Below are 18914 nucleotides of genomic sequence, written 5' to 3' on the forward strand. Positions count from 1 at the left end.
GCTGGTTGCTGTTGACCTGAGTTTTAGCACTGCAACATCCTGTTGTGAGACATTTCACAGGCCCACAACTATGTGAAGAAATAGTCTTGGGTTTTGACTTTTCAACTAATTTGAAACCCTTCTGTTCTTGTTTTGGAAGCAAAAAAGCGAACCCTCTCTTTCTCCTACATACTTCTCACATATCTTGAGATTGAAGAGACTCTTCCTAAACCATTCCTTGAAGACAGACTTCCATCTCTCTAATCATTCTTGCCCTTCAGTAGACATTTTCCAGCTCTACCTACATCCTTTTTCAGGACGAGAGAAGGGAGAAAATAAGAGTAACTCATACTACTTGAGAGAAGAAGAAACCATGGATTTTAACTGCTATGTATTGAGTTCTCCATTCTTCCCTTTTCCAACACTTCTGTCCTGTGTTTGTCAACATTAACCTGATCACTCACAGAAAACATTCACTATTAGCCCTAAGATGCCACTGAGGAATGATGATAATTTCCAAATCAGTTATTATATATTTAAGACTAGGATTAATTTTCTTTCCACCATACCTAAAAACTGTATCCCACTGCATTAGTCTGTACTGAATTTAATGCATTTTAACACCCATTCAGTCTCTCACTATTTTTCTCTAATGGTTCACACTTGGGCTATATCTGTAATACCTCAATTATCTTAGTATCATCAAGGAAACTGCTTCATCTTAGCACTTACTCTTTCTTCCAGGATGTTCAAACAGCTGAGTATCACCAGGAAGCCAGCAGAATCCTAACACCAATCTTCCTCCATTACAGAGGCTGGCTACTAAATCTTGATGTTTGTTTTTTATCTTGCCCAGTTCCTTATCCACATGAGGACTTCAGTCTTTCTTGCAAGAATTCCTGGTAAGGCTTATCTCCAAGAAACATTCAGTAATAGAATAAACTATCAACCAAGTCCACCTCACTGCCTCCTTCAGTTTTTTAAAAACAACTCTAGTACCTTTACATGGCATGCACTTTTTAAAAGTCACATTAACTGATGTACATTATTCCATATTTGATTAGTCAGGATACTATTTCTGCATCAATAAGCCATTGTTGGAAGGGAAAAATCAATTACATATATTAAGAATCTCACTAAAATTTTACTTAAAGTAGAAGAATGGAAACAGTCTTCTACTTTGTCTCTCTTCCACAGCTGTTCAACAAAATCCTCAGACTACTTCAGCGTTTATCAGAGAATTAAGAGGAAGACTGAACAGAGGAGAAAGGGATTTCTCCCAAGTCAAATAAGCTTTTTATAGCAAGTGTTAAGCGGTGCATTTCTACTCCTTTAGAGGTATAGGATGTTAGGCCAAAGTCTAATGGGCACTGTGCAAAATTTCAAGTACCACCTTGATGCTGCCCACAAGTTTTCCACTGGTACAGAGCAATACTGAAAGACTGAATTACACATTTCTTGCATGACCGAAGTTTTGAAAAAAATGTAAGCCTTTATTCTCCTCCAAATCTTCAGCCTTACACTAGACCTTTAGCACACCAGTTCTCACACTGATCTGGTCACATACTATAATATTGGCCAAATTCCTTCTTTATTTATGTAGATTCAAACCTAAGGAGCTCCAAATAAAATTGGAAACTAAAACACAATCACTTTCCGACCACAACATTAATCAAAAAGTTTCTAGCCCACCGTAACTGCATATATGAAACTAGTTCAGATGCAGCAGAAAAACATAAAAAAAGTTTGTATAGCTGTTACTTGGTTGTTGGGAATTATGGGGTAAAAGTGAGACTTCAAAAAAGTCAACTAAAGAAAGAAACTGAAGGAAGAAACTGAAGGAAGAAATATTTGGCTGTGTAAGTAAGACCATTAACTATTCTCCAGACTCCTGTTAACAGGAACTTTCAAAGGTTTCTTTTCTAAAAACTGATTTTCCCAGAAAACAGTATAGACAACACAGAAACAAGTATCTTTTACATAGGTTTGCGATTCTGTAAAAAACATCCATTTTCCTTCCATATTTGGTAGAAAGTAGTTAATGAGGTCTAACTTGTACCAATTCCTATACAGGGAACTTTTAACTATATATCCTGACTTGACAGATCTCTGTGCATCTTCCTTCCTCAGTGTTACAGTATCTTGGCTGAAAGTAACTCCTTCCCACATAAAATGTGATTTTTTAAAAAAACATAAAAACCTACATTGTGTATCTTTTCAAATTAACTCAGTCATGAGCAAGAGGGAGTTAGAAATGGATTTTTAAAAATCTTACCAAGTACATGAAGTCACTAAACTATGGGGAAGAAAAAAAAACGTTTCAAGAAATATAAAATAAAAAGAGTCCTACCAGATTAGGTGGGGGGAACCATTACAGAACTATGCTCTCCTTTCAAGGGTCAGAAAAATGGTGTGCTTCCTCTCCTCAACTGTGTTAGCTTATAACACCTGAAAAGCACCAGAGATTTGTATGACTCTACAGGTCTCCAAAACAATTCAGTTAAAGACTTTGAGATATAAAAAAGCTTTTTTCAAATGCCCCTACATGAAATTAAGTCTGGCCACACAGCTAAGGAAAACAAAGAGGTGCAGTGATGAAATTGCCTTCTGAAAAACTAGAAGCAAAATCAACTTAGCACTACTTTAGACAAGAAGAACAAGGAAATATAGGAATATGTAAGAAAAATGAAGCATTTCCTGAAGAGTTTTAATAAACAAACAGTGTCAAGAGAAAAACTACACCCCACAATAAACATCTTCAAGCATCAAGCTGCTTTCTTGAGACTAAATTAGACCACCATGCTCACCATTTCAATAAAACAGAAAAGTAGAGAACATCTATTATATATGATGCCATAGAAAAATGAGGCAGGGTACAATAAACTACTGAAAATTTTCCCTCAAAGCAGTAACAATTAGCAGTTCCATACAGAATTACTGAAATTCTGTATGTTTATATACTTCAATTTTTCCTCAACAATGCTTGGATTATTTCAGACCAGAGTCAGCATCATTATTTGTCACTGGACTTATCCAAAACGTAAATTATATCAGCACTTATTCAGTGAAGTCTTCTGATTAGTAGTTCGTATCAATTTCTTGAAATTGCAATAGTTTTTCTTTGTTCTAGGCAAAATCAGAAAAGGAAAATAAAGTTAAAAGAGAAGAGTAGTAGTATATTTCAGAAATGGATGGCTTAGAATAATGTCTAGATTTAGGTTAATTAGGTAAAAGCATTAAAATATAATCTTGAAGAGATATAGATCCAAACAAAGTAATTTTATAAGCCTAAAAGCAATTGGAGGTAAATTGGATTTTAAAAAAATAGTTATTTTTAAAACAGTTTCAATGTTTTTGAAGGGTAAGGCCTAGTAGCTTGCCTTAGTTACAAACCAGTCAGTTTTATAACTCAGGAAGACAGTACTGTGTATTCTAGAGCAGCTGTGCCTAGAAAGAAGCCATCATTATATTATTCAAAGCTGCTACTTCAATACAGGAGAGAACAAACAGCAAAAATTCTTGGACTATCCATCTGCTACACACATACTTAGTCAACAGAAGCAATCACAGTCCTTCAAAATATTATCCTGTTACACAAACAGCAAGTAACTAATTTCTGCATACATTATGAACTTTTGAACAAGGCTTCCTACAAGAAAATTAAGTGCTTTACAAAGCCATTTTACAGTTATAAAGTTGTAAGAAAATTGTCTTACATCCTTATGTAAAGAAGTTGACAACGATTTTACAGCCCTGTCTAGAGCCACCCTGGGGATGTCAGAAGCCAGTCCTTTTCAATGCACTTGTTTATGGCTGCCACCCTGGACTTACACCTCAAAAGAAATTTCTTCGCTCTTCTTCTTTTAGTAGAAATATTGGAGTACTAACAAGAACCTAAGCATTGCTCCCTGTCCAAAGACGCAGCTGAGTTGCAAAGCTAAGGTCACTCAGCATGTGTGTGTCCTCAGCAAATCCTTCCATTTGTTTTGACCTTTCTTTCTTCTCCAAATATTTGTTCATTTTAATCACAGCACCACCTCTTTACATGAAAGAGGTCGTTGTCCTTCTGTTTGTTTGCAGAGTCCAGATACCATGATACTCTCTAGAGATCCAATTTCCAATCAGATTGCTCCCAAAATAACCTAGTCCAGCCAAAGTGACATCATTTCTTGTAAGACAATTAAGCATTACTGATTCAAATTAGCAGATCCATATCAGAATATATGAATGACCAAAGTTCTACTCAACATGTTATCTGTTTTCTTTCATTTCCATGAGTTTCCAAGTCAAGTTAATCTACAGAGCTCTTAAAAAAAAAATGAGGTAAATCAAAAGAAGTTGTGAAGCAGTTAAATTACTGGCTATCAAAATAAAAGTATCTTAACAAAAAAAATTGCTTAATTTAAATCAAATATCACGTATTGTAAGTAATGAATTACTTTGGCATATTTCACATTCTGGGTTAGCAAATACTTCCCACATAGTGTATCTTCAGGCTGTAAGTGGTGGGAGGCCAATGCAAGTGCACAATGCAGGCAGCTTTTTGACTTAACAAGGACTGATGGATCCTGTCAGTGTGCCCTTATAGCAAATTCCCATCTGCCAGAACAGTACCTCCCTAAATTTGTGAGCCCAAAAGGCACACTCTTATGCTGATTATACAGGAACTACTGATTTTAAAGACAATGGGAAGATGGTTAGGGATGACACCAACTAAAGCATTTTCCTCCTATTACAATATCTAGATGTTTTAAGCTCATCTTTACTCATTTCCCAGCTCTTGAAAAACACTCACTATGCTAAGACTCAAATATTTAATGGATATTCTTATTTTATGTCAACATTTAAAGATCCCAACGTGCTAGCTACCATACAAACGTATTACTCCTATACCAGAAAACATACACAAACCAAACTCACAAGATCACAGGCTGCTGTCCTGTGAAAACACTACAAATCAAGTATGGTGCAACTAGGAATTGCAACATCAGGTAAGTGTTCACTTTGAAGATACCAACAGGAGATCTTCTGTAAGATATTTGAGAATAACTTTCTTCAAGTATTTTCTTACAGGCACAATGGGGTACTGATAACCAAGCAACAGCTCTAGCTCATGAGCACACTGTAACTGCCTTTTACTGTGTTTTCTTCCTTCATTAATCACTTTAAAATATATTTTATAGTGAGTGGGCAGGAGTGGAAAAGAGACCAACAGGAGCCAAGTTTTTTCAGCTACGTTACAATGTCAAACTTCTTACAAAGTCCCATAGTATTAAATTTTTCTTAAAACACGTTTTTTTGTAGAGCAGAGCCTAGTGCAGAAAAACTACAGCAGTACAAAAGATGTCACGCTTGTTTGCTGACACACACACGTGTCAAAACAGGAAGCACATTATTCAGCAGCACAGGAACGCTCGGCATGGACATTCAATGCACTCGGTGAGTCAGAGCACCCAGGTTGAAGATGGATTTAGTGTGAGGTAAGTGTTCATGATGAGTTAGTGCAGAGCTGACTGTTACCAACATCCAGGTTTAGCTCATTTTGCCAACCTTCTGTTTGAAAAGCACTTAAAAACCAGATAATCTAAAAACGAGCCTACAAGAGGTGGAATGGGACTTCTTAAACAGCAGGTAGCAGGAAAAGGGGGAATGGCTTCAAACTAAAAGAGGGCGGGTTTAGATCAGATATGAGGAAGAATTTTTTTATTGTGAGGATGGTAAAACACTGGAATAGGCTGCCCAGAAAAGTTGCACCTGCCTCCTTCCTGGGAGTGTTCAAGGCCAGGCTGGGTAAGCCTTCAAGCAATTTGGTCTAGTGGAAGGTGCCTCTGACCTTGGTAGGACGGTTGGAACATGATGATCTTTAATGTCCCTTCCAACTCAAACCATTCTGTGATTCTATCATGATACATGTTCTTTTTACATTCATGTACGGGCCGTGAACTAAATGTTACAAGTTGTTACTTCTGTCTTTCTTAAGTTCTGCTTGAATCACTTTCACTGAACAACTTTGGCTGCTTCACATTCAAAGTTTTGACAAAAGCACTCTGACTCTTAAAATTAGGTTCAAAATCAAGACAGAGTAAAGCTTATAAACGTGGGAAAACAAAGTACTGCAACCAGTTATGCAAAAAATTAATCTTGCACCTCTTTTGCTTTACTGGGTAAAAAAAGTTGATCTGAACTGTTTAACACCTTCATCAGTGACATGGATGATGGGTCAGAGTGCACCCCTCCAATCTGCAAAGGATATGAAACTGGGAGGAGCTGTTAGTATGCCAGGTGGTTGTGGTGCCATTCCTACGGATCTCACCAGGTCGGAGAAATGGGCAAACAAGAACTTCATAAAATTCAATAAAGGGAAACAAAGTCTTACACCTGAGAAAAAACAACCCTTTCTACCAGAATATGCTCGACACCAACAGCCTGGGAAGCAGCTTTGCAGAAAAGAGCCTGGGATCCTGCTGGACAGGTTGCCCATGACAGAAATGTGCCCCTGCAGCAAAGGGGGCAACAGCACCCTTGGCTGTGTTAGGAAGAACACTGCCAGGGGGTCAAGGAAGGTGATCCTTCCCCTCTAACTAGAACTTAGACCCACCCAAAGTGCCATGTCCAGTTTTAGGTCTCCAGTACAACAGAAACATGGACATACTAGAATGGGCAAAGAGAAGGCCACAGAGATCACTAACAGATTGGAGAGTCTGACATGGGAAGAAGGGCTGAGAGAGCTGGGATTGTTCAACTTAGAGAAGAAAAGACTCAGAGGAAGCCTTATCAAAGTGTATGAATACCTGATGGAGACAACAAAGAAGATGGAGCCAGACTCCTCTCAGCAGTGCCCCATAAAAGCACAACAGGCAAGGGGCACAAATTGAAGTACAGAACATTTCTTGCAAACAAAAGATAACTTTTTTTTTAGTACCACAACAGCAGTCAAACACTGGAATAAGTTTGCCAAGAGAGGCTGGAGTCTCCATCTTGGGAGATAATTGAGAACAGTGTGGCCATGATGCTGAGCAACCTGCTCTAGCTGATCCTGCCTGGAGGGCAGGCTACTGGACTAGACTGCCTGCAGAGGTCCTTTCTAACCTCAGCTATTCTGTGGACTCAGGATACAAACAATATGCACTTCATATAATCCCAGTCTCCTGCATGTTTCCCTGTAAGAATCCAGTAAATATTGCGTTTCCATGAGAAATTAGTATCTTATTAAATCTGCTGCCAGTATTTTTGCTGACAGAGCTGTCAACAAAAGAAGCCCAGCAACAAAAGCAGCTCTGAGAAGATGCTCACATATCCTGTGCTTCTACAACTCTCCTGTTGATCAACTTTTTTTTAAAGCAGTAGCAGCCCAGCTAACCCTAAACTGCTTGCCAACAAACAGCCCAGAATATTTTCACAAGTGATCATTCCTGCTTTTGGGTCTTCCATCTTCCACTTTTGGGGTCTTAGTCTATACAGCTTGCTATCAGTTTAATAATTATTCATACTTCTAAAGATATGGATGAATTATCCAGCTTCCTGTCATCAGTTGTTTATTAGTTTCAGCAAAGAACTATGATAACAATGTTCGCATTCATTCGCTTTCAAATTGTCAGCTTTCATCTTACATGCTCTCATCTGAGACTAGAAGAATTCCCCATCAGTAGCATTTTAAAAAAAGAAAGATTCCACAGCAGTTTGGTGGAAGAATAGCTGACAACCTTCTTGTCCTTGATAAGGGACTGGAGGGGGTGGGGGGGAATATTCAAGAATTATTTTGTACACTTAAAGAGCTTCTCTAGATTCAGCTGAAGAATTCTATTTACTTCCTCTGAGCTGAACTGCTGAAGAACGGCTGAAGTATTTCCACTCCAGCAGCAACCACAATTTAGCTATGGAACAGGGATTTCCCTCTGCAGTTTGAAGCACTCTTTCACATGAAAAGCACTCTGTGGAACATACTGTAAATGTAGAACTATTACACAACTATTATCTAGTGATGCTGGCATGAGGAAGCTAGAGGGAGGAAACAGGAAGGATATAAATACAAGTCTGCAATCTTTAATATTTTACTCACAGAAGGGAAAATCACCAGTGTCCAGAGCTCCCAGAGAAATATTTGAGCTACTGCGTTGGTGAACAAAATTTTTTTAAAAAGTGATATACATTCATTTTACACAGCATTTGAATAAACAGGAAAAAAATTCACAGAGTCTCAGTCCCACAGAAACTCGGAGGCACCTGACTCCTAAAGAGTAAAATGAGATTTCATATCAACTTACTTTAGTAGACTTTAGCCTTAGTGTTCATTTCTCCATGCTACTTCTTCACCTCCACCACTGAAATGTTTTGATACATGACTCACAGCTAAGAACATTTCAGAGGACATATTCAAAGATTTGAGCAGACACTGTTCTGGAAGGTTTTTTTAAACAATGAAAAATGTTGTTAACGATTACAGGAACAACTCAGAATTTGAATGGCTGCTGGGAAGAGTCAATAAACATCATCTTTGCTTGGAAATTAAGAGTTTCAGTGCAAGGGTGTCTCACCCTCTTGCTATTTAGCCTGCTAACTTTACAAACAACATTCCATTCTTTTATGTATATTTTTGTTGAGATATTTTAGGGAAAAAGAATGCTTGTGGAAATAAAAGAATTAGTCCAAAATATTCTCTACCTTTTAAATGGCTGGCACCTTGACAATTCATCTTAAGTCATAAGCACCAAAACAAAAAACTCATTGATCCTCACTGCCAGTAATTTTTCAGGAATGTAGCAACCAAAGCTGTGGTAACAACTGGAATACACCTAAAATGCAGTCTTAAAACGATGTTCTTAACATTAAATGCTTTCACACTGTTCTGGCTATGAAAAGTGCTAGAGTGCTCTTTACAGCTATTTTAAAATTTAAGCCTGATGCTGTCAGGTCCAAAGTATTTCTGGGTGACAGAAAGGAGCCTTCAATGTAAAATGGGAATCAACACTTTGTCCTTCTACCTCTCAGAACCCGAGCAGAATGGAGCTATTGGAGGAGGATATGCACAAGAAGAACATTGCCAGAGAGCCTGCAGAACCAACACTGCAAGGAGCACACAATGCTCGGCATGTGAAGGCACAGCACGATCTCAGCACAACAAAGTTGACTTTGCATAAACATCTTCTATAGAAGGCAAAATGTGGATACGCTGACACGAGAGATATTTAAATAAGCATTTTGCAATAGAGATCCTTCTCCCAGGTCCCTTCCACAGTTACTTCTATTTATGTGGTAGACCTCCTGTATAAGCAACACGAGACTTCAAACAAAGGTTTCCATTGATTCCTATGAGCATCATCCTTGCAGTTCAACACTTCTCAGAAGCACGGAGCGTTAAGGTCATCGCTGAGTCCTTCACCTGCCTCATAACACCTGGTTAAAGCCCAAGACCACCTATGCAGCCTTGGGAGACTTCCATCCTGCAGGTAGACCCAGTATCTCAAGGCACAGATTTTACCAAACTGTACTTTGCTTATTCGCCTCCACAGCTCTCCAGTACGTCTGTCCCTTTTTATATTTTAAGCTCATCTCCATCTTCGGGGGACCCAGCAGCCAGGGAACCATATTCTACTGCCACCTCCACTCCCTCCCCTTTAGCACGTCTCCTAACAACGCCACGTAGATCCAGATAATCATCTGGGACGAGCACTTCAGGCAGCCCTCGGTGTTCCTGAGGGAGTATGTTCCACTCACACGCCCCAACCCCTCTCCCCCAGCCCGGCTCCGTCCGAGCCCACTCCCCCCTCACACCGCCCCGCGACCACAAGGACCTCACTTCTCTCCCAGCTCCTTTCCAGCTCTTTTTGTGTCCCCAGCGTGGCTCGGGGGCCTCCCCCGTCCCCTCAGGGCACGGAGACACCAGGGAAGAGCCGCATATTCCAGGCACGTCCCTCTCCCTCCGCGGAGGGGGATGGGAAGAGCAGCAGCGGAGCAGCATCAGTCGAGACGTCAAGCGGAGGAAAAACGGGGACAGGCGGGAACTACGCGATAGAATCGCTGCAACCTCCATCCCACAGCCCCGGGGCTCCTGAGGCGGGGAGAAGGGGGGGAGAAGGGGCTCTCCCTCAGCGCTGCTCGGGCGGGACGCTGAGGGCGTTAACGCGCTCCCCCCGCGCCGGGGGCGGCCCGGCACCCACCTTGAGAGTGGGGTACTCCTGCACCTTCAGAGTCATTGAGAGCTGAGCGGCTGATTCCTGCACCGCCATCTTGGATCGGGCACCGGCCTCCCCCCCTCCCTGCCTTCCCTCCCGCCCTCCTTCCCAGCGCGTCCCGGCGGGAGCTACCTACGGCGCGCGCGGCATGCCGGGAAACGGCGCGCGCCCCGCCCCGGCCCTCATGGACACGGGGCGAACCAACGCCGCACGCCCCCCCCGCACCACCCTGCGCCGCGGCTGCTTGGTACGCTCCGCGGGGGCGGTGACGGAGGAAGAAGGACGGCGCGCCGACCAATGAGCGGCTCCCTTCCGCACGGTCCCGCGTCATAAGTGTAGACACCGCCCGCGGCCTTGGGCAGCCGCGCCTGAATGGGCAGCGGTGCGGGAATGGGCGGGGCCCTGGGGGTGCGCGGACAAATCAAATGGGATTACGGCATCGGGATAGGCGGGTTTTGGGGGGGTTATGGACACCCAGCCACCCATTGGCGGCAGAGAGCCATTTCCCATCGCCCAATCAGAATCTCCACTGGGGCTGGGTGGGTGGGGCCTAAAAGTAAATTTTGCTGGTGACTTCAAACGGCCGTTTTAGCACCCTCGAGGTGTCCGGGAAGGGGAGGGGCGGGGCGAGGGGCGGGTCGCGCTTTGATGGGCAGTGCCACCAGCCAATGCTGTTCCGTCTTTTGTTGACTGGCAGCGTTCTGAGCCAATGGGAGACGCGCCTGCGGCGGGTGGGCGGGGCGGCGGGCGGCGTGTGGCTGTGTGTACATCGGGAGGGGCGGGGCCTCCCCCCGTGAGTTCCGCGGGGCGGAGGGAGCGAGTGGGAGCCAGTGAGGCGGAGACGGCGGGAAGAGGTTTAAATAGCGGAGACGGCAGCAGCCCCCTGCCCCTGGCTCCTTGGGCCGGCGCCGAGTTTCCCCGGTGAGCGGAGGCGCGGGGTGGGCGCAGCTCCCGCCGCAGCCGGGCCAGTCCCGCCTGCCCCGCGGGGGACGCTGTGGGGAGGGGGGTGGCTGCGTTCGGCCGCCGAGGTCTCTGGTGGTCCATTCATGGGTCCCGCTGCCCTCGCAGCCGCGCCGGGGAGCGGAGCTGCCGCCCCCGGCACCGCCCGGTGCCGCCGGGCGCTACAGGTGCGGAGTTCGGGGCTCCTCTGGCTGGTGCTGGCGGGGGTGCGGGATCCCCAGGGAGCTGTGGATCTCTATGGCTGCGCTCAGAGGCTTTGCGTGACCCGCTGACCTCTGGCCGGTCCCTGTAAGGTGACAAGCACCGGTTTAAGCGAGCGGTAATTCCTCTGCCGGACGTACGTGAGTGTTTCCATTAAAAAAAAAAAAAAAAAAAAAAAGAAAGAAAGGGGGACTTGATCCTGCAGAGTTCCTACTTGTGTATGTGACAGAGTAAGACCATTCTTGGAGTGTCAGTCCTCTGGCTGTGAATATAAAAGCTGCTTTCTGGGTAAGGCGTAGAGGGCAGTATCCCGATGTTCGGCTCCTCGCTGTGACCTGGGCACCTCAGTGCGTGACACGGGGCACTGGGACAGACCTTCATCACACCAGGTTTGCAGCAAAAGGCAGATGTGCCCATAGGACCTGTACGTGCAGTAAACATAAACTTCATTCTGTTGCTGAAGCCGATGTCAAAAGTTTAGTTTCTTGATGCACTGGCAGCAAATGCGCTTCAAGCGGTGTGCTGCTGGAGTTTGGGGCTTTAAAGAGACTCCAATACCTGTATCCATCGATAATCATGATGGTTTTTTGGTCTCTTCTCCAAACGTTGCAGTTATGCTTTTTTCTGGTCTGCAGAAGACTGAGAAAATAAATACCAATACTTCCAGGAGGAGTGAACACACTTAACTTTCATGGTTTGAAAGAGCAAGTGCGTTTCTTAGAATGTTTGGTGGCATTATTTCTGATGTGCATAGACCTCATTGCACTGAAAGCATCTGTCCACCACAAGGGGATGGGGGTAAATAAAAGGGAATGTGGGAAGTCATGTAGTTGAGTGTTAGAGTCTCTTCAGCTCTTGACTATGATCTATTTACTCACAACTGCCCTAGCATTCAGCCTTGTACTGACCATAATCAGCAAATGTATGCCTAAACATAGTTTACCAAGCCCACACCAGCTGCAAAGCTTTTGTTTGAGAAGTGTATTTGTAAAAACTCTTGTGTTAGTTACACCTGGGATTAGCACTCATGTCTAGACACGATCTTGGGACCAGATCCTACAAGAGGATTTTTATAAGGGGGATTTTGACACCATTAAGGTTCTGTGCAGGGAATTGTTCACCCTGAGCTGCTTGGGTGGAGGATTGAAAACTTTGCTCAGTTGTTGCTGTATTTACAAACATAATTATGTGGCATTGTAAAATATTCCTGTTCTTCCTGTCTGTCTTAAATATCCTGTAAGCTAATATTTAGAAGGAAATTTGTTCTTCAGTATTCCCCATGATTAATGTTACTCAGCAGCTTGAACTTGTCATACCTTAACTCTGATGCTTACAGGGACTGAAGAAGTGTGACTTGCCATGTAATTGATCAAGTCAGGGATGTATTTGTCCAAGAAACTTATTTGCAACAGGTTTTATTTATATGTAGTCTCTTAATGGTCCTTTCCAATAATACAGTAGCTAATTTAATGTAACACAGATACTCTATGGAATCAGGTTAAGTGCTCAGACTGTATGTGTCTTTAAACTGGAGGGTTATTGGTGAAGGTTTGTCAGACATGAGTAGCTGGAGCTAAAGGGGTTGCTTAATGGAACAGATGGCCAAGCAACCATCATGTCAGAGAAAACAGCATGTATTCGTGTATTCTTAGTTTAACACAAGAGGGAGCATGTCTAATCTTTAACCTTTAAATATTGCAACTTCAGAGAGGAAGCTTGAAGTGTTGAGTGTCAAATAATTTATGTTCAAGGCTCCATGTGCAAATATTGATACAACCTATGCATATTTCTGGCATGTTTTCAACTTTAGGCTGCAGCTGTTGATTTATAGTGTAAATGCTGGCATGATAAATGTGGAGATGAGAACTAAGCTAATGATCTTTTGAAGTTTTTAAAATCTGTAGTTTCCTGCTAAATTAAACAGAATATTTATGGTTATTGTTATTCCAGGGTATGGTTATTAATATACAAAGATTGTACTTTTTTCTTTAATATTAGGTTAGTATGTCTTCTGCTTAACCTACCATACAAAGTTATAAAGCCGAGCCTTAATTTAATTAAATTTAGTGTAATTGCCTAAACAGCTTTGCTTTTACAATTCTTATAAATCCTACCACTTTATTCTTCAATAGGAAGTATGAAGCTGGATCTGCTAAGAAGTTTTGTACTGTATCTTCTTTATTTTTTTCCTTGTCCGCTGATGTCATAAAAGGAAGATGAAAAATCAGCTTCCATTTTGTTATTTCTTGGTATTGTCCAGCTGAATCATAATGTGTTAATGTTTTTCCTCATTCAGTGTCTTGTTAATGTGAATTAGCAGTTGGCTTAAGCAGTGTGCACAGAATACTCCAAACCTTTAGGAGAACCTTACTCCATTTGTTTCCAGTAGCCTTCTGCTTTGCTCCAGATTAATGATTAGGGAAAAACATCTGTCTACCATTAAACACTGCCTGCAAATCATGTATCTTTCAAGAACATAAACACTCTGTATGTTATTTGGTAGAGCAGAGCAGAAACCTTAGTGCTTTGCTTTCACATGCTGAAGGAAACTGCTGTGGATGGAGATTTTACTACACTTGCTTCTCTTTCCTCTCAGTGGCCATTATAACCCCCGTGCCAGGTGGCAGAAGTGGGTGTGTGTCACCATCATTTCTTGTATTAGCAGACAAGACTGGTCTAAGCCAGGGATGTGAAGCCCTGTGCTGGGTCAGGTAGGAAGTGGCACAGGTTGTCCCGTTGTTCAGCAGAGTTCTCTTCCTCTGAGCAGGTGGGTGTGGTGGTATTGTCCATTATAATGTATTCTCCATTATAATGGAGAAGCAGAAGCCTTCACTCTCCTGGTGAGTTATGATGTTTGTGAAATATTTAGGACCTTATCTTTAATCTCGGTTAATTTTTTCTTCTGAATAGTGGGAGAAATTTTGGTATTTTTTAACTGCTGTGCACAGCATTGACAGAAGAAAGTGTTAGTATCAAATTAGCTTGTCTTCAAAACATGCCAGGCAGCTGTTCTTGCAAGGCAGAAATGTGAGATAACCTGTACTAATATTGAATACCTGTACTGGTACTGGATACTAATGTGGAATAACCATCATAGAATGGTTTGGGTTGGAAGGAACCTTAAAGATCATCTAGTTCCAACCACCATCTATTGTATGAATATTGTATGTTCATTAAGTGTTAGGACTTTTTAGAAGATAATGAGACATTGCTCCTGGGGAAGTTGCTTTACTAAGTTATTCCCAGCAACCAAACATTTTTATTGAATGGCTCCATTTTAATGGATGCAATTAATTTTAAATCCTATGTATGCAACATACTGCGGAGTCAGAAACTCACAGAGACCAGAGGGATGCCTTTTGATGGAAAAGTCTTGATGGACTTGAGTTTTGTAAGGATTAGATGAACTACCTGTTGTCTTGGCTACTCCATATCAGTCAAGACTTATGCCTTGGTTTTCTTGCCCAGCAGGCTTAGGCTGCTACACAGCCTTTGCAATAAAGGTGTATTTTTACTTTAAAAGAAAGTAGTAATATGACTGTATAGTTCATGGTTTGGGGCTTTTTTCTTCATTTTTTATTGTAACTTTAAACATAACTGTAAAGTGTCTCAGTGTATCTGGCTTGTGTAAAAAGGCTGGTGAACTTTTATTTCTGTATCTGAGAGGAAATTGCCAAGAGTGTAAAAACCCAACAAACAAACAAAAGAAAAAGCCCCCACAACAAAACCAGGCGATTAACAAGAGCAGCAGCGATTGCCCTGATGTGCCACAATTTAGAGCATAGTTGTAAAGTAGTAAATACAGATCAAAAGCTTTGTTTCCTTATTTTAACATGATTATAAGGACCCTTTCCTTATCCGGGGAAAATGCAGGTGCCCTCAGCAATTTGGGTTACCAAGGTGCCATAATGGGTAGGGATTCAGACCTCAATAGAGGCTGTGCTGGATCGTCTATGAGAGCAATTTCATATCTCTGGTACCAATCTGGTACCTTTCAGGCAATGTGTGTGTAGAACTTATTTAGAAATTTTCCCATGTTTATGCAAACCGGGTTTCGATGTTAAAGTATTTTTTATATTGCTTTTATTAAAAAAAAAAGGGGGGGGGATTCACAATGTAGGTCAAATTCTTGGGAAACCTCATTTAAAAAAAACACTTGTATTTGCATAAAAAAGGCATGTGGGACTGCCTGACAAAGTGCAGACTCTTGTAACTTTCTGAATGGTCTAAATGGGTGATTTAAAATGCAAAGGGGGGGGGGGCGGTTTACCTGCAATATTTTTGGCCATGAGCAATTTCTCTTTTTTTTTCCTTTCTGAGTTACAGCCCCCTGAAAATGGGGGGGTTTAGAAAGAAAGTGCTGACACAGCCTTGACTACAGAGCAGTGCCCTGCGTGCTGCTGCAATAATTGTCCAGGCAGTGTTTTCTGCTTCCCTGCCATTGTGCTTTACATTCCTTCAATCCATTCCATTTTTAACTTTCCGAAAGTTTGGTATTATTGCGAGCCCCCGGCGTGTGTGCAGCCGCCGGAGGAGCGAGGTTGGCAGAGTAGCATGGACTTGTTAATCTCAACCTGATCTTGTCAGCAACAGCAGAGCAGAGGGAGAGGGAGAGAACTCCGGCTGGGGCAGCGCTCCAAAGGTTCGTCTCTTATTTTTTTATACATAAATTGCGTCTCCGTAGCAAAGTATTCGGTGTGCGGAGCGCGGAGGGCTCCGCGGCGGGGCCGGGTGCGCGTTCGGCCGCGTTGTTTGTGTGCCGGGGGGAGGCTTCGGCTCGCCGTGCGCGGAGACAGCGAGTGTGTGTGTTACGGCCGGGGAGACGCCGAAGAAGAAGAAACCCTGTTGGTTCTCCATGCAAATGACCGCTTTGGTTGTAACAAAAGCCTTGATGTTGGGCTTGGAAAAACGATCTGACAGTGTAACAACCCCAGGCCACTTTCGCCATGTTTTTGTTTATTCATGTTTCATTCCGTTTTCCTTAGCTATCTCACAGATGTTTCCAATTTCACTGTTTGTTGGGGGTTTTCTTTCTCTCTCTCTCTTTTTTTTTTTTTTATACCGCGGAGCCTTTTTGGAGTTAGCGAGAAAACGTGTGAAAGAATGTTAACAAAACAGAGAGGTGTTGCAGATGTTTATACTTTAGTTCTTGCGTTGCGCCTGGCGATTCTGGCAGAGGGATTCAGTGCATATGAAGGAACGTAAGAAGCATCTGTTTTACCTACCGAGCTTGTGGTTTCGAAATGTGCCCATTGTAACTTGAATATTTACATAAACAGATGAAGTGAGCACGTTCCCGGTGCAGTGTGGCAGGTCGAGATCTCATTTGTTTGCTACTGTTTTTGAAGGGGGTGGGGTGGGGGGAGAAGAAAATCCGAAAGAGCAAGGAAAGGAATATCTGTGACAACATGTATTCTCCTAGATAAACTCCTGCCATCTCGGAGTGTCTTTAAATATTTGAACAGCTTCCGTTAAGTCAAATAAAATTGGTTACCATGAGAAACAAAAAAGTCTAATAGAATAGTTGAGCACACTAATGAAAATCTGAACATAAGATTGTTTCAGAATCGTTCAAAGAATTGGATTAGACAGAAAACCTTGTCAATAACAGTCATAGTAACACATTTAAACATTTTTGCTTCTGAGATCCTGGAAAACAGCACACACAGTACAGAAATAGCAGAGGTGGATGGTATGTTATCTTACAGTTGCATACATTGAAATGTAATTGTCTACTAATGATATTAAAATCAGTCTGGTTGTAGAATTTTGTGCTCGATGGATGTATCGAGGCATACACAAATAAAATCTGAAATCTTAAAGGACAATGATTCAATGTCCGGAGCCAGTGGTTAAATCAGATGTGGTAACTATGGTGAGAGGTAAAGTTACTTAGCTTCCCACAAACCATGCATATGTGGATTTCTTTCTGTGTAATGGAGATTAAGGAGAAAAGGATTAGGAAATCTAAAGAGAAATTTTGAGTAGGAGACCTGTAGCCTTGCTCTGGAAATTAACATTGAGGAGGCTTTTAGAAGAGAGGCAGGGTGGAAGTAATCACTCTCTTGTAATATATATTGATGATAATTCTAGAAAGGAGTCTTTCTGGTTGGGAATATCAACAGCAGCTCATGCATAGAGGTACAAAACCAATCCTCTCCATATTAAAATAATCCTCCTACTCCAGCAAAACAAAAGCAAAACCCAGCATATTTTTTCACATTATCAAGTGACAGCACAAAATCAGGTAAAGTCTGCTATTCTGAATGAATGAATTTTAGGTTCTTGCAGAATGAAGCAATATTGATTTATTTGGATTGCTTCACATTCCTATTTTTAAGCATGTGTATGATATGTATTTAGGATTTTTTTGACTTCAAAAATGGTGGTCATAGGCAGTAGGAAATAAAATCAGAGCTTAGTGTTCTAGCTGGTAAATATTGGGGGAGTTTGGAGTGCAGCCAGAGAGACTTGGACCATGTTTCTGATTTTCGTTGAGTTGAGAGGGTTCAATATTACCCTGAGCTTTTCAGGGAAGAACTTCATTTTGTGCTGATCAGCTCCAAGGAGCATGGGAAGGATTGTCATGCTTGCAGATAAAACTCTGGTGTTCTGAGAGAGCCACCAGGGATGCTAATTAGTGATTAGCTATTTGAAAGCTTAGGAAACAGAGAGGGGAGAGGTCAGGTTCAATTTCCAGCATAGAGGGACCATTTCTCTGTAATAGTGAAAAGCATATTCACTATGAGAATGCAGAGACATCTGAGGGATATGAGGTATGTTCAGCTTTCTAGTAATATATGCTAAAGTGTATTGGGGTTTTGGCAATGCGTTAGACACATCTTTAATAAAATATTGTAAAGTTTTGAGTTTCCCCTCCTCCCTGTCCCCATTGTGGTTGTAAAACACTTGTTTCATGAGAAGTTTGCAGGGGAACTGGTAGTTGAGCGTAGCCTAGACACATGCTGTTACAAGTTTTAAGGTGTTTCTGGATTTGCTAGGAAACACTTTGAGCTTTTTGTGGGTCATAATCCCACACTTTCCCTTAGCAGTTGAGTGATAGAGGGTGTGATACCTGTTCAGGAGACTGGGTTCACTATCTGTGCAACACTGTGGGTTAAACCCATGAATGGAATGAATGCTTCTGGATTTCAGGCCAAATGATAAATAATAGACCAAACAGCAATGAAATTCACATTTGTTACAAATTGTTTTCACAATAGGAATGGTCAACACATTATATTGATTTTTCTTTTTAAATTTTCATTTCTTCAAAAGTATTAAAAGTTCACTAATTGTATTCTGTGCTAATAAGGAGGAAGAGGAGGAAAAAGAATTGAATTGCTGCTGTCAGTGGACAATATTTTGCTTTTTTTCTTCATGTTGGAGTTGACATTTGTGGAATGGTACATTGTTATTGCATTAATAATGGATTATTATTTCAGAGGAAAATTTTTATTTGTATAGAGATTGCTATTTTAGATTGAAGCAGAAAGCTTCCATATCTAGAGCAAAACTCAGATATAGCTATTGATGCGTAACAATTCATTTCCTTGTTCAGTGTGTTTTGAAATTGTTTTATCATCCTACTTTATTAGGATG

General features: G+C 41.8%; 2 protein-coding genes across 11 annotated transcripts in view; one reads left to right on the forward strand and one right to left on the reverse strand.

Annotated features, from left to right (window-relative positions):
• MAEA (macrophage erythroblast attacher, E3 ubiquitin ligase) overlaps positions 1–10305 on the reverse strand; it is a 50058-nt gene extending 39753 nt beyond the window's left edge. The window contains exons 1-2 of one of the 8 annotated variants that reach the window (XM_069014656.1): positions 10137–10224; positions 2330–2427 (exon numbers count right to left, since the gene is read on the reverse strand). Coding sequence is in view for 2 of the 8 variants with exons in the window: in XM_069014653.1 (XP_068870754.1) it covers positions 10137–10205 (69 nt within the window). In the remaining 6 variants the exon portion in view is untranslated. Of the gene's footprint in view, positions 1–711; positions 818–2329; positions 2428–9775; positions 9905–10136; positions 10243–10283 lie in introns of those variants that run through there. The other 7 variants (XM_069014658.1, XM_069014657.1, XM_069014653.1 and 4 more) reach the window with 7 other exon arrangements.
• A 664-nt stretch (positions 10306–10969) lies between these two features.
• The window catches only part of CTBP1 (C-terminal binding protein 1), a 235757-nt gene continuing 227812 nt past the window's right edge, over positions 10970–18914 (forward strand). Inside the window, exon 1 of one of the 3 annotated variants that reach the window (XM_069014663.1) lies at positions 10970–11072. The gene's annotated coding sequence lies outside the window, so the exon portion shown is untranslated. Of the gene's footprint in view, positions 11073–15930; positions 15955–18914 lie in introns of those variants that run through there. The other 2 variants (XM_069014660.1, XM_069014662.1) reach the window with 2 other exon arrangements.

This window comes from Aphelocoma coerulescens, chromosome 4 (assembly GCF_041296385.1).
Source record: "Aphelocoma coerulescens isolate FSJ_1873_10779 chromosome 4, UR_Acoe_1.0, whole genome shotgun sequence".
NCBI lineage: Eukaryota > Metazoa > Chordata > Aves > Passeriformes > Corvidae > Aphelocoma > Aphelocoma coerulescens.